At 39.6% G+C, this 15,398-nt stretch overlaps 1 protein-coding gene across 2 annotated transcripts in view; it reads left to right on the forward strand.

The window, feature by feature from the left end:
- eif2ak4 (eukaryotic translation initiation factor 2 alpha kinase 4) overlaps positions 1-15,022 on the forward strand; it is a 74,862-nt gene extending 59,840 nt beyond the window's left edge. For both annotated transcript variants that reach the window (XM_022237271.2, XM_022237272.2), the window contains exons 35-38: positions 20-85; positions 1,287-1,334; positions 5,842-5,960; positions 7,065-15,022. In XM_022237271.2, coding sequence (XP_022092963.2) covers positions 20-85; positions 1,287-1,334; positions 5,842-5,960; positions 7,065-7,122 — 291 coding nt within the window. In that variant the 3' untranslated portion in view covers positions 7,123-15,022. The remainder of the gene's footprint in view (positions 1-19; positions 86-1,286; positions 1,335-5,841; positions 5,961-7,064) is intronic.
- The last annotated feature ends 376 nt before the right edge of the window (positions 15,023-15,398 follow it).

Here is a 15,398-nt window from a genome sequence, read left to right on the forward strand (position 1 = left end):
AACTTGTCAATTTCCCCAGATTCAATCCAAGATTGAACCAGTGCTGGAGTGCATTACATCCAAGACCAAAGTGGAAGTTGTTGCTGTAAGTATCAAGCAAAAGCTGGGCTAGGGCAAACCGTGTGCTGCAGAACTGCGAAGCAGATCTTTTTGGGGAGCAAAATTTTTCTCTGTTGAGCCAGAATCAGCCCCAGGGAACTCTGAGAAGTTGGTTCCAAGCCAGAGTCTATTTGCACCAAACGGTGCTGTGGAATGACTGAAGGAATTGCTAGCAGAGCTGTACATTCTACACGTACATAAGGAGGCCCAGAAAGGACACACCGCATACGTGCAAATAGTGGAGAAACAAATAACAACACATATGTAAATGGAATAGATTACATAACATCCTTGCATATGACCAGTGTCATTGGCTAGTTGCGGCTGTTTGAGTATTTGCACATACAGTTGCTCCTTGAAAAAAAAATTTTTTCTTCCCTTTTCCATATGTACATGTAATATACTATGGAGTAATTATGTGAGAAATTTTTGCTTCCCCCAGTGGGTGTCATTGTTCCCTCCTCCCCCTCCCATCGTTACTCACCCTGAAAGTTTAAAATGAACCTGGGTTCATTTGTTTTTAGTCCCACCTGTAATCTTGCTAGAACCCCCTCACATTTCTCTCGTCAAAGTTTCACCCCTTGCCACTGGCTGTTAATTTTACAGTGGGTTACTTGTGCCCGGCTTGATCAGAAAATAATGTACTCGTGATCCGTTTATTGTTCCAAGAAACAGTTCTGATATCTCACAGAGTTGCACTTGTCTCTGTTATTCATCTGAGACTGAGTCTCTGTCATGTTGAATGCCTCTCTGTAGTTTTAATCTCCAGTTTGCACATGGCACAGTACTGGTGGCACCTGGGCCGTTTTCCAATACTCAACTTCGACTCCGTCTCGGGCTTCAACTGTTTTTTTTACTAGCTGACTTTGAAGCTGTAAGCGCACTAATTAGTCTAATAGTGCCACAGAACATCAAATAAGATGCAAGAAAGCCAAAAATTACAGTAATCTAATGTAATTTAAATGCTTCAGGCCCACAATCGGGATTGGTTTTGGGAACGAAGCCTGAGACGGAGACGAAGTTGACCTTGATTTTTGTCTGATGAATCACATTGATTTCAAACTCTGCAGGTTTTCATGATAAACTAATTATTGCATGTTGATCTTTTAAGGTTTATATGCCAGTTTTTTAGCATAGTTTTGGATACACTTAATTGACCTGAAATTCTCTCTCACCTCTCATGATAGGTGGATTTGCCTTTGGCTGTAGTGAAGAGCATGGTCGCTGTACTAGACGTGAGTAATTACATATTTCCTGAGAATTTTCAAAAAAATCACTCAATTTGTGACACCTAAGTTTGACAGTGTTTAGATTGATCACAGTGTGTACAATATTACTCATTGCATGCACTTCTAAACATGTACCTTGGCCAAAAGTAATGTACCCACACCGAAGTACTCCACCCACAACCACCAAAGTATTCCACCCACAACAACCAAAGTACTCCACCCACAACAACCAAACTTCTCCACCCACAACAACCAAAGTACTCCTCCCATAACAACCAAAGTACTCCACCTTCAGCAACAAAAGTACTCCACCCATAACCAAAGTACTCCACTCACAACAACCAAAGTACTCCGCCCTCAGCAACCAAAGTACTCCTCCCACAACAACCAAAGTACTCCTCCCACAACAACCAAAGTACTCCACCCACAACAACCAAAGTACTCCACCCACAACAACCAAAGTACTCCGCCCTCAGCAACCAAAGTACTCCACCCACTGCAATCAAAGTACTCGCAGTCAATGTTTGCAATTTTTTCTGTGCAAATTTTCAGAAGGCTCCTGAGCAGAGTTGTAATGACTCAAGCAAATGACACAGCTTGAGTCCCTAAGTTAATAAAACTTGAGTCTCAAAAATAAAAGTAAACTTCTCTGCAAAAAGCTTTGCAATGACTTACATGTACAGTGCAGGTTTATATAGTTCATGTTATTATTGTCAAGAGTAAAATGTAGTGTTCCAGCATGTACATGTAATAATCTAGCTATGTAAATTTCAAAATGCCAATAAATGACTTTCTCTCTTGTTTTTCTTGGTATTGTGGTCAAATATTTGTGACTTCAATAGACTTTTCAGCTGAAAAACTCAACTTAAGTCATTACAATAAGTCACTAATTCTTGTGACTCAAGTTGTGTTCAGTCATTGTAATCACATAAGTCGAGTTTTTTGGCTAAAAACTCAACTTATGTGATTACAATGACTGAACACAACTTGCATCACAAAAATTAGTGACTCCTTCCAATTCCGCTCTCAAGCTTGGCTGTTAGCCAATAAAGATCTAGGAAAATGCATCAATTCAAGGAATTTGTTGTCCCCATGCGCAGGTTGGAAGCTACATTGTTTAGCTTGTGGATGTTTCCTATCCTAATATTGCTGATTAAGTATTCGCTTCTCAAACAAGTTTCTGCTTTCCATGATAAACTTTCTACTCAAACATTTACCAAAGTCAGGGCTGAAGTTTTTAATTTCCATGTGGAAGAAGACTTGACCCTTTCATGTCAGTGCCCTGGCTATTACCAGCAAACAGATATTCAAACACTTAAAGGAAGTTACGTTTACAAACTCCAACCTGCCCAGATTTTTGAAATTATCAAAACTTTTGGAGATTTAGAAAAATACACTTAATGTGTTTTTAGAGACAGACCATTGGCACTTGGTTGTTCCATTGACCTGTAACATGGGTTGAAGTTTAATTATGTGCATATTGACACGTGCTGACAGTCATTGCATTCTGCATGTGTGCGTACTTCAGGACTAGGCCAATAAGCTGACGACAAAAAAGTTAGCGCACAAATGTCAGTGAAACAATGTCACATGTGTGGAGGACTTGTTCTTCGCTCTTTTTTTTACTTTCTCAGTGCCTGAATATATCCTGAAAAAATCCTTGCCTGCCGTTCTGTATCATGCACCTACAGGCTCAGAACTTTCTCATGGTGCTATTAGTAGTGTGGCATCAGAAATGGATGGATGGATGGAACATCAGTCGATCTATTTAGCTGTTGAATGGAGTGATGTATTCTTGTGGTGTAGGTGCACTGTATGCTGGGACAAAAGCTTTGTGACACATGATCGGCAATTGTCCAGTCAGGCGCTGGGGATTTATTCAGATGTATCAAACACATCAATACTGTGCAAGGTTACTAATCTACCCAAGTCAGCATTGATGCCAACCGTTTCATGTGAATCCCTCGAGAGCTGTGAGGGTCAAATGTGTGGGTTTCGTTTGTAGGTTTTTTGGGGTGGGTCAGGCCGTGGAAAGAATCTCAGAATGTGTGTAAGAAAGAGAACTAAGATGGTGTTGTTTTAATAATTTGAAAACCTCCACGTTTTTGAAGACCCAGAGGAGTTTGGAAAAGTAATGTTTCATAGAAATATTGCTTAGCATAATACAGGGTTAAACGGAAAGAACAAGTAGCATTAGAAAGCCTCATTGGCATTTATGCAACATGCATTTTTAATAGAGTCACTACTTTTGCTGTTTTGACTTTTATTAAGGTGTAGTCTTCAGTTGATGGATGCTTTACTGCTTCCATATATGTATGATGTGACAGAGATCTAAAGTTGAATTGCAAGGAGTCTGTTTGTTTCTGCCTTGAAGTGGCTAGTCCTCTGCAGTCATTGTCTTTCAAGTATTGAAATTTATTTTACAGAGTGGTGCTGACTTTACAAGTAATCCATCTCGGTGATTGGGAACAGCCCATGGGAATTACAGACGAATAAAGACTTAAAGGCGGCTTCGCCTCTGTAAAGTTGTAGGGAATTAACCGTCTTGGGAAGGGATTTTGCTAAATGTCAGATACACGCTTTGATGTTCTTTTTGGATAGATGTATTTACTGATAAACTAGGCTAGCAGTAGCGTGGACACGACTATGTAAACTGTGGTTGTTTAAGTAGACCCAGATGAATTTTAAGCTTGCAGTAATAGTTTGGTTGAGCATGATAGCGTTTTTCAGCTGCGTTTGCCTTTTGGATGAGGAGATGGTGTCTGTGGAGTTCAAACTCATGCATTAATCACTGGAAAACTCTTTGGGGGAATGCTTTGGATGACTGTCAATACAAAGTAGTTTTTGTGATCAGCCAAACTGAACTAAAATTGCCAAGTACAAACTTCTGTTTATCTTTTATAACCATGACACACAGAGCATTGACCTCCATAAAGGGAGGGGGACTTTTGACTCTGTGAAGAGGCAAAACCTGAAGGACTTTCCACATAGTAAAAATATACAACGGGGTATTTGTGATTATATTTTTTTTTTACTCTGAGGGTGAAAAACCATGCTTTAGGGTGATAAACTGTGGCATTTTAACCTGTGTACCAGGCTGAGAATGCCCACATATATTCTGGCCAATGAGTGGTCTCGTTAGATATGAGATAAGATGAGTAAAATTATGATAGAAAAAAAGAGATTACAGTCATAATGTAAAAATTAATAAATCCTGTACTAAAATTATTATTACATTTGATCATTACAAATTACACCTGGATAAAAACTGTTCAAGGTTTGAGTCGAATCAGCACAGATGGATCTGTAATGCTCTTCTGTTTTCATTAGCTGAAATTGGTCATTTGCAGGATGGAATTGGTCATTTGCAGGATGGAATTGGTCATTTGCAGGATGGAATTGGTCATTTGCAGGATGGAATTGGTCTGACATAATTGACGAATTTCTTGAAGACACGTGTCTCATAAGTTTATCTAACGTGGGTAGTTTTATACAACCATTAATGGTGCTGGCAGGGCAGTGTTTTCTACACAATTGAGGCAGTCCCGATATTCCTGTACCAGCCAGCGATTGAGAATGTCAAGACACTCTCAACCACTTTTTTCAGGCGTGCAACTTTTCCTTGAATCAGCTGATTTCCTCATTTTTCACTTCATACTTATGCCATAGAAAATTGAAAAATTCTGTACATGTACAAAGTCTTGTAAAGATTGGAATTTCCTTGTTTTTTGTCAAAAGTCCAAGTTGTATGCCTGTTTAATAGTGGCCCACATGCTTCTGTGTTCCACAATACGTGCGTAGCTTACCAGACCAGTTGTTATGAATTGTCTGTACGTAACCACTGAATCCTACACAGTGTCAAGGGCATATCCAGAGCCAACTTTTCAGGTGGGGCCACTTTTTTGGGGGGGAGGGGGCAGGGCAAAGCAATTTGAATTTCTTGATGTTACCTTGTATCACGGTATTGAGGGTTGAGGGTAAATGGTGTGGGCTCTTTAAATTCTTGTGGGACAAAAATGAAATACTTGTAGTTCCAATATATCACCTTTCTCTAAAAAGAGGGGAGGCACGGCCCTGTTGCCTTCCCCCCATCCACCCTTGCACTGTGTTATCAAGTGCCTCTTCTCTTCTTGTTTCCAATATCAGTTCTTGTTTCCACTCTTTAAAAAAATGATCCTCTCTGTCTTGGTAGCATCAAAAGTTTACAAGCCATCGCAAATGTGTTGCCTTGTGACGTGATTATCTTCATGTTTGTTTTGGTTCATTGTTACTGGAGACCAAGAACATACAGTCGCACAGCGCTACGATAGTGACAGTATGACTGGAAGTCTGGGTAATAATTTGTTCCTCACGTGCCTACTTGATGAGAGTCTCCTTTTTCCCTATACTTGTGATCTTCTTTATCATTTTTGTCATTAGAGAGAAAGGGATGTATATCATCATTAACTGCGTCATTTTTGAGAAACTCCAGGTACATGTTTATGAAACATTTCTAATATATGACTGTTTTTAGTTTGATGGCGAGAGCAACTATGCCTCCAGTGTGTCTACACTGCGGGAGATGCATATCAAGTACAAGAAGGCATTAGATGAGATCTGCTACGTGCTACAGAAACTCAAACTTGAAAATGGGTAAGCTCATCGGATGTCAAATCAGTACACACACAGCCTTTACTTGTCAATAGCAGAGCTGGGCTATCCACTTTGGTTCCTGCCTCCATAATAGGATTGATTCATAATGCAGTACTCCCGCAGTATTTGTCCCTGGTATTTATGCTACTTAGCTTTTCACGAGTTTCTGTGTCATTCTGCATGATGCTAAAAGAAAGGCTGGGGAGGGGGAGAGTTGGCCTATTTAAATTGATTTAATAATAATAATAAAAATATTTTTTTTTTTAAACATGGGATGTGACTCAACATTGACATATTTTTATGGCAAATATGTTGCAATTTTTTTACAACAGATTTATAATTTTCTCAGGTTTGGCAGATTTTGAAAGGCAAATACACTTTTCTGAGGCCTTCATGTATCTGTAGTGTATGCATACGCATAGCAAGTAATCAAGGATGGCAGATGTTTTGTTCCATTCAAATCCTTTGTTTTGATTCAAATCATATTTATTAAACTAACTTACTGCCCTGTCTGTGTAGGTACATTGCTGATGGTGAATGTAAGAGTGTGGATGATCTTACCAAAGTCAAATTCAGATGACCAACTCATGTTTATTCCACAAGGTTTCTTTGCACAGCTTGGATGTGGCGTATAGCCTTATCGTTTCACGCTAAAATGCACATAAACATGAAATCTGCTGGGTTGCATTTTATGCTGTCTGGTGATTTTTAGAGTTTCCACACAAAGATATTCCAAAGCCTTTCTGTTTCATGGTCTATGAACTCCGTGAGTAATTTGTAAAGTTACGTGTAGCTAGAGGTACCCGGTGCTGCTCCCGTATTGTGATTCAGTTCCTGACATCAACAGTCATACCGGGTAAGTGAAGGAGGTTAAAACATTATTCATGGTGCTGAGTGTATCTCGCTCTCTTTGTAGAAACATCACGGTTTCCTCATTTAAAAAAAGAAAAGGCAGATGCAGAAAAAATAAACTCCCCTGGTTTTTCCGGATTTCCATCTGTGCTCCACCATCAGGCTTTATTACCAACAAGAATCCTTCCAAATCCAAGGAGATTTTAATGCTGTTATCTGTCATTTTGTCATCTCCTCCCATTCTGTCCACAGTGTCTCCTTTGTCATCCTGTACACCTACAAAGAAGATGCCTTCAAGGTGATATACTGAAGAGATGGGGAACATGATGTTGACAACCTCTGCTGCAGGGCATGTCCGATGGCATTTCTTGTTGTGCAAGGGTCAAGGTGGACGACTGTTGCCGTTGGCCATTTGACTATCTTCCCAGAGATAAAATTTGAATCACATTCCCAGCTAAGTGGTCAAGAAGTACAACTGGAATCTTATTTTTGATGACAGTTATGACCAGAATCTTTTGATGACCAGCAGCTGTTGACCTCTTTTGGGAAATTCTGCTTAGAACTTTCCGGAAGTGAAGCCTCCTGAGTGACCAATGTGCAGACAAACCCGTAGTGCATTCTTTGGTCTTTTATCTTTCAAGGGGCACCGACCCTGTGCAAAGTAACAGTGACTGGGTTCTACTTTCCTCAGTCCTACAAAATCTGCCAATATTGAATTTTAAAGGACTTTTCAGATTGTCTGAGATGGGTGATAAAGAGGTAACCTGTTTTATGATATCTGATGCATTTTGAGTTGCCAACCATTGTTTGACCAATTTGATGATGGTTTGTACTATATCAGGTAAGATCTGTGGTCGAGTCATATTACGGAGACCTTGGAATTAGAAAGATGCAGAGTTTGAACTATAGTTTGGCACTGGGCACCAGCCTTGCAGAAGACACAGCTGAGGGTCTTATGTTACAAAGCTGTGACCATCTTAACTCATGGAAGGGTACAAGTCTCATTTACTGCCCATGCAACCACTGTCGGTCAACCAGACTTTAACAATTAGACCCACGACCCGAATTAAACTTTGTCATTTGAATGACTGTTGGTCTAGGCCCTGAGCTCTTGTGATGCAAAGGTAAAAACACTGTGCACATTCAGATGAAAATTTGCTACATACATGTACACATACATGTATGTAGTGTGGCTTTCTTGAGTAGGATGTACCTCAACATACACAGTTCTTGCATACATTCCATAAGCAATTGGTAGTTCACTTGCTGATTTTCATATGACAGGTCTATACACAGATCTCTGCATAGTGTCTGGACAGTGCATTGAGTTTGAGAGTTGAGTCACTTAAAGTGCCATCTTGGGAGGGCTGAAACATTCACGATGACAAGCCAATTTTTTGAGTCCCGAGATCTCAGTCACAGCTGACTGTCATATCTTGACTCTTGTAGCCCATCCCATGTGGACTCATTTTTTTCAATTATCCTTTATGCAGAAGAATTAATATAAAAACTTTCCTGTAACTTTGACTCACAAATTATCTAGTTATTGCCTGATCCTGCTTGAAAACTTTGAACTGTTGTGTGCTATGTAGTGGTAGCCATCTTCGGAGGTCCAAAATGAAAAGAAATGAGTTGCAGTGGCTTCATTTGTTCTGGTTCTGTACTGTGCAAACGCCTCCTCAGTGGTTATCATGCACAGGTGCACCCGTTATTTAATTGGCTCATGTGTTGGCCTATAAAGTGGTGGTCTATAATGTGTTCTTGTTTTCACAGCAAGCTCTCAAATGAATGTCCTGGTATACAGTATGTGGTATTTCCAGGCATGAATGCATGAACCTGTACATCATAAAGCATGACTTGTGTCCCAAGACACTGGAGATCTGTCTGGGAAGGACGCAGCTGAAGACAAAGTTGTAATCGTAGAAAGAAAGCTCTGAAAGGTGATTTCATCTGATGCTGATGAGAGAGAAGTCTTTGCCCTCATCAACTTGGCTGAGCTATAATTCAGTCAGTAGTGAGTCTAATTTCCAAATCAGGAGGTTTTTTTTTAGCAAGAAAACAGCTCAGAAGTTTCCTGGTCATCTTAGAAGCATGTGATTTGTCTGCAGACTGGATGTTGTGACTAACTTGTGAGGGACGTTTGATAATTTGCTATGACTTGATTAATGTACAACTCTTTTGTAGAAAAATCACAGTATTGATGTGTTGTCTGTAACAATGTTTGATGCAAACCTAGTTACCAAAAAATGGACTTTTGGAAATTACTTTGATCTCCAAACCAAATGAAAATGTCTTCCAACCTGCAAAAGAAAAAGATATTAAAAGAATATAAATGTCACCAAATTCAACTTTCCTCTAGAGAGTTGGGTTTAGCATTGCATTGTCGAGTCTTTAGTACTGAAAAGTACTTTAGAAGTCCTTGTGAGATGAGAAAAAGCTCAAAATTAGAGTTTACTATTGACATATAAAGTGTGCATGATTTATGTTGTGGGTTCGTCGTTTGATGGACTTGGTGTTTCCTAACACTGCGTTCTGTTATTGTAATTAAGTCCATCGCAAGTTACCCAGATGATCTTAAAAGAAATCACAAGCTATTCCAATGAACTGTTACAAAAGCATTCCTCTGTTCATCTTGTTACTTGTGACTGATCTCATGAGAGGACTTGTGACTGGACTTGTGATAGACTTGATGACAGTAATACTTCTAAGTTCACTCTAAGAAGTAAGTTTGTTGAAGACTAGTGGTTAATATGACCACAGCTTAATTTACTTAGGTGCGGAACACGCTCATCAATTATGGACTAATCTAGTTAAACTAGTCTGAACCACCATACCAGGCTTGTTGTTTCACTGGTTACTAATAGGTACTTGTATCGAATTGTGCAGCTGGGAGCCAGGAATGTGAGTTACTGTGACCGGTGATGATGATGGACCAGACGAAGGTTACAGCACAAACTAACCAGTCAGTCAGTGGTCCTGTTTTTTTTTAACGTGTTCGGCTTGGACATCCTCCAATATCTGCCATCATCGGCTGGGAATTGTTTACACCACATGCCAGTTTTCTTGTACATGTTTATGCATGTCCGCAACAAGCATAACCTTTTGGTTGACTCTTCGGGTCCCTCAAATGAATCGTTCCCCCCTTGTGTCCGAGAAATAGCAAAAGTTTTGTGCAAAACACCTGTCACTTTCAGAAGGCTGCGTAACCAATTTTGTGTAGTTCAAGAAATTGGTTTACACTGACTTTTCTGGATGTGATGCATTATTCTATAGATTAAGCATATTTTGTTCGGTTGACATTTGTTTCTCATCTTGGCAAGAAATGGCAGCTCGTAATACCCAACCCAGGGGATTTTACTATATTAAAGCAAGTGGGACGAATTGCAAATCGGATTGCGAGTCTTTAGTCATGAGAAACGGCCCGTGAGACATCTCACAGATTTGTTGAGATTTACAAGAAAATGACCACATTTGTGTAAACGTCTGAAGTAATGTGCTGTCTTAATGCTGGGCACTTTCCAGCCCACTTTGGTTTAGAGAAATGTTGAATTTTGATCAGGCCCCTTAAGCTCTACAAAACCACTTGAAAAGTGCAGATTGAACATTGCTTTTTTTATCGGAGAGGTTTGTGTGAGTTGCTGAAATATCTTTTACATGGAGGAAAAAGTCAGCGGCTGGAGGGCTGTTGTTACTCTGAGATGGCATTGATGGAAAAGTCGGTGTCGTGAGCTGTCTGCCTGTACTTTGGTACACTTCTGATATGCTTGTGACACTAAAACTGTGTCTTTTCTGCTGTTGGAAATGCTTACGGTAATACAGGTGTGTTGTTTCTCGCAGTGATATGTCACATGTACAACAGCATTAGCTGCTTCGGCTGCACTGCGGAAGCAGCTATTGTTTTCATTTTCAGGTTGGAAATGGTGAAGTATAGGACACGTTTGAAGGGATAGGAACAGAAACCCCTCAAAATACCTTTCTTTTTCTTCATTTCTAACAATAAACAAGATTACAGATGGTCTGTAGTGTTTTTTTGAGAAGACATTGGGATTAAGAGGGCGAAAAATGCGTATTATACACGTCAATGCACATGGTGGAGGGATATTGGTTTGGGGGATTTAGTAATAAGTCAAAACATGGCCGGCGTCAGAAGACCGGATGTTTCGACGTAAAGACCTTCTCCAAAGTACACAAGTTGGTGTTAATAGGTTTAAGAGAGACACGCTTCAGGTCATGAAATCAGATTGAACAAAATGAAATATCCCACAGAACAGTAACATCATGATTAAGAAAAATCCAATTTTAACAGCGGTGTTTTGGTGTTTGTCGTTTCAGTAGTCCTTCTGCACTTTGGCACTTTAGTAAGAGTAAATGCCCTCAAACTTGGCATATACTTAGACCACTATCCAAGGATGGTCCTAGAAGATATCCGTCATGATGACGTCACACTTGTCCTGCGATAAACACACACAGTCGAATTATTTCCGGGGTTGTATCTCTGGAACCGTTTGTCCCAGTGGGTTGATATTTTGCACAAAAACAAATCCAAATGTGTTATATGTAAATGTTTGGGTTACATCGTGATGATGTCACCACCTGATTTTTTGGGAGGTTTTTTAAAGTTTTGTCATTGTGACATTCTTTTTGACATCTCTCCTTAACAAAACAAGTTTTTTATTTACCAGGGCCCAAGTGAGAAAACGCCCTGTGTGGCGCAGTTCGTGCTAGTTCCAGCACATTCAGTCCAAGAAAAAAGCAAGGACTAGTCCGATGACTGGGACTGTGGGAATCACCCTTTTTAAAAGATTTTTCTTGTCAGAATATTTTTGGTAAATTTTTAGAAGTTTATGAGAGAATACTTTCAGTGTGGTTTGAGAAATGAAAGGACTCTTTTTTGTAATGGGACTCGGTTGATCACAGAGGAAGGAAGATTCAGCGTGTATTATCTTTTTGGTGGGTTGAGATTTTAACTCAGAAACTGACTGGCTTTAATTTCAAGACTAGTATTGACTCTTGTCACGGAGGTAGAAACAGTTTAAGTCCTGCTAATCCAGTATCGTGATATTGGACTGATTAGTTTTCTGAAACTGACCACCTCGAAGGATCTAAGAAAAGTATCTCATCAACACGCCGGAACAAAATGTCTGAGGCGACAACTATGAGCAACTCAAGTTACTAAGCTTCGTAACATGATGAGGTATCAACTGATCTGTCCTCTCTGTGAGAATGTTGTAGGCAGTAAACGGCCTAAACGTTACTTGTAATGATTGTTGCCTACGGCTCCATGCTGGACTGTGGTGTTGGGCTTTTTGTGTGTTCAACTTCCACAGGGAGTCCAAGTGACCCTCTTCTTATTTCTGACTCTACTTGTTATTTGGAATTTTGAATCTTACAGTTATTTTGTAGTGGTATTTTCCATCTAACTCATCTTCAATTTCCCGGTTTGACAGATGTGGACCCTTCCGTAGATTTAAAAAATAAAAGGTCACTTTTTTTGTCTTCTGAATTTTTTGGCAGTTCAGCTCAATATCAAAGACGCTGTGGCCAAATGAAGGTTGACACACTCTATTAAGTGAAGTTGATACTTTGAGATGGGTTCAATACACTGTAAACATCGGTCAGAACCCTATGGACTTGCTGCTGGCTTGCTTAAGTGGCCTAGGGGGCACCTGGAGTGTACAGATTTTTTTTGGGGGGGGGCACCAGGGAAGTGGAGAGTTTTTGGGGGTGGACCTGGGGTGTACAGATTTTTCGGGGGGGGGGGTATACCTGGATGCACAGACTTTTTTGGGGGGGGCAGGGTTAGGCACCAAAACAGTTGAACTGCGACTTGCACTTGTGCAAGGTTCTCATTCATTTTAGGATAGGGGACAGAGAATTGTCGGCACCCAATGGGATGGGGGTATCAGCTGCGGGATGTCACCCTCTCCATTCCCCGCTCATTTCCCTGCAGCCTGTTTTGTGTGTTTCTTTATATTTCAAGGAAATGGGAGATATATTAGATCAAAACTATTTCTTGAAGTTCACCGATACAAAGACCAAATTTCCAATTTTTCTGTGCTAGTTGTCATCACGATCCGACACCCATAAAATGTAGATGCATAAAACAGTGCAAAGGATATGAATTTATTGGGAAGTGATGAAGAACTATGTAATTTTGGGGGCATTGCGAGCCATATTCTGTGTAAAGAAGGTAGAGCAACGCCCATGTCCCAACTGCATGGACATGTATATATTGAAGCAGAAACCTGCGCCTTGTGTCAAAACGTGTTATTTTTTTGTAGTGTTGAATGCTAAACCCAATTTATTAAAAACAACGAAACTAAAACCAAAATTCCAATAGCTACAGGCGAGGTTTTGCTGCTGTTTAAAGACATCAGAATTCTGGCATAAATTAGATTTCATCATTGCAATATTGTACAAAAGAACGACCAAATTATCTGAAATGTTTCTCTTGAATTTTTTTCTACATTTTTGTTGTTACCTTTTCATTTGATACATGTATTATCATGTTTTTTGGTTGTTGGTTTTGTTAAATATAAAAGGAAGCAGAATCCAAGTCATACGAGCTGACTGCAAGCGTAAACTATGAGAGAATTGTTTAATTTCAAAGACGCAAATTCCTTGATTGCACTGAAACCTGACAAAAAGTGTGCTTTGTAGAAACCAATTCTTGAACTTACGCCTGTAAAGATTATCTTGTCATTTAGATTACGTGCGGTCCTAGTTTTCCCACTTAGTTTTGCGTGAACAAGTATTTTTATGCATGTCTTATGAAATGCATAAAAATCAATGTGCATTGTAATAAACTACGGTAGCTTAATTAACCACAACACTCTTAGTCAATAATTCCATTTGGTTGGCTGTCTATCTTTGAAGTTGTATTTCAATTTATTTCCCAGTGGAAGTAACTTGTAATAACGAAGTGTTATGATCATAGTTTTATTGGGACAATTTTTTTGTACGTTCGATGGTCTTAAGAAATACTTGTACTTAATGCCGACCTCATTATTACCTGTTTTGCGAAAACTGATTTTTTTTCTTGTAATCTTAAGATTCTGCCGTAATTATTGTTATTCAGTTCTTCTTTGTACTGGATGACCCATTCAGTTTGTTTGAAAAGTGCTTGCATTTTAGTGTGTGCTATTGTTTTCAAGCAAAGTTTACATCAGCCCAACAATCCAATACTGCAAATTAAGTGGTACTAAGTATGGGAATTCGTTCCGTCTCTGAAGCTTGGAATCTCTTTTGTAGAGTGTCCTTGCCATTGAAGCCATGACCGTGGCCTAGTTACTTTGCAGCGGCTGGAAATGCGTCTACAAGAAATAGACGAAGCTGGCTTTGAGTCCCTTGCTTGCTGCATGTATTTTTTCAGCCGCTATCATGTTGGGACATTGCAGGGTGCACCCCTTCAAATAAATTCCTTAGACAGCAGTGATTAATCCGCATACACCTCTCACAGGTGTTCAGGCTGCACAGAAAAAATGATGTTCCACATGTCCTCTTTCATTTCCCTTTCAATTTTCGGGGGGTTGACCAATGAATTTTTGAGAAAGTTTCACCAGAAGCAGACCAACCCTAAAATGAAGAAAATGTCCCTGTCCAGAAAAGTAGACATTTTGAAAAACCACCCCTCTGCAAAATGGCTCAAATAGTGCCACTTTCGGACTCGATTGCATCCAAATTGCTCAGAATTGGAAGCGCCGAGTCCGGCCCAGAGGTTCAGTCTCATATTTTTTCAATTCCCCATTTCCATGGCTCTCAGGACCCTCTAATATAGAATATTTTGAGTGTAGAACTTTTATTCATGAGCTCGGCGGACATATTTCTGGCCTAAATACGAGGGTGCACCCTGCAGAAACTTGCTCCACAAATATAACAGTCCATTTGTGATGCGAGTTACCATCTCCCAATTCCCATGCCCTTCAATCCTGACTCCCTGACTGTTTCCAGGAAATTATCAACTTCATCAATACATTGTTAAATATGTTGATTAATTTTAAATTCCCCTAGAGATGGTTTAAATTATTACATTATCTTTTGGTTTTGAAATAATCTGTACTTCTTGTTCCAATCCTTTAGATTGACACCAAATAATCCGCATCTGTACATATACATGTATGTACCTAACTGATTTAAAGTAAAAACCTACTTTTACAAACACAAGTATTTATTTTCGACTGAAGGGAAATAAACGGTCATTTTCAAATGCACCTGTTTACATAGTCCTTTTGGTCTGTTGTCCTGTGCGAATTAGTGAGAGATGCCTTCGCAGTGTTGATCCACTGTGAAATATTAAAATTGCTGAAGCCCCAAATTCTTTGAGCTTTTGGCCCTGAATTTAACTTATTGCAGGTCTATATCTGTAGCTCTGATCTTTTCACCTACCATTCCACAGTTTTGAATATGGTACCCGAAAGATCAAGTAGGCCTAAACACGTGTAACACAGGCCCACTCCACTGACGTTAAAATCCATTCATGCAAACTCACTGCTACGAACGTTTACGTGCCCAAATATTTAGAGAAAAGAAAACAAACTCTGAGAAAATACTCATTTTTTAACACTGTAAATAGTTTTGAAAGCTGGA

This window comes from Acanthaster planci, linkage group LG01 (genome assembly GCF_054643075.1).
Source record: "Acanthaster planci isolate LZ-2023a linkage group LG01, COTS_SCS, whole genome shotgun sequence".
In the NCBI taxonomy this organism is placed as follows: domain Eukaryota; kingdom Metazoa; phylum Echinodermata; class Asteroidea; order Valvatida; family Acanthasteridae; genus Acanthaster; species Acanthaster planci.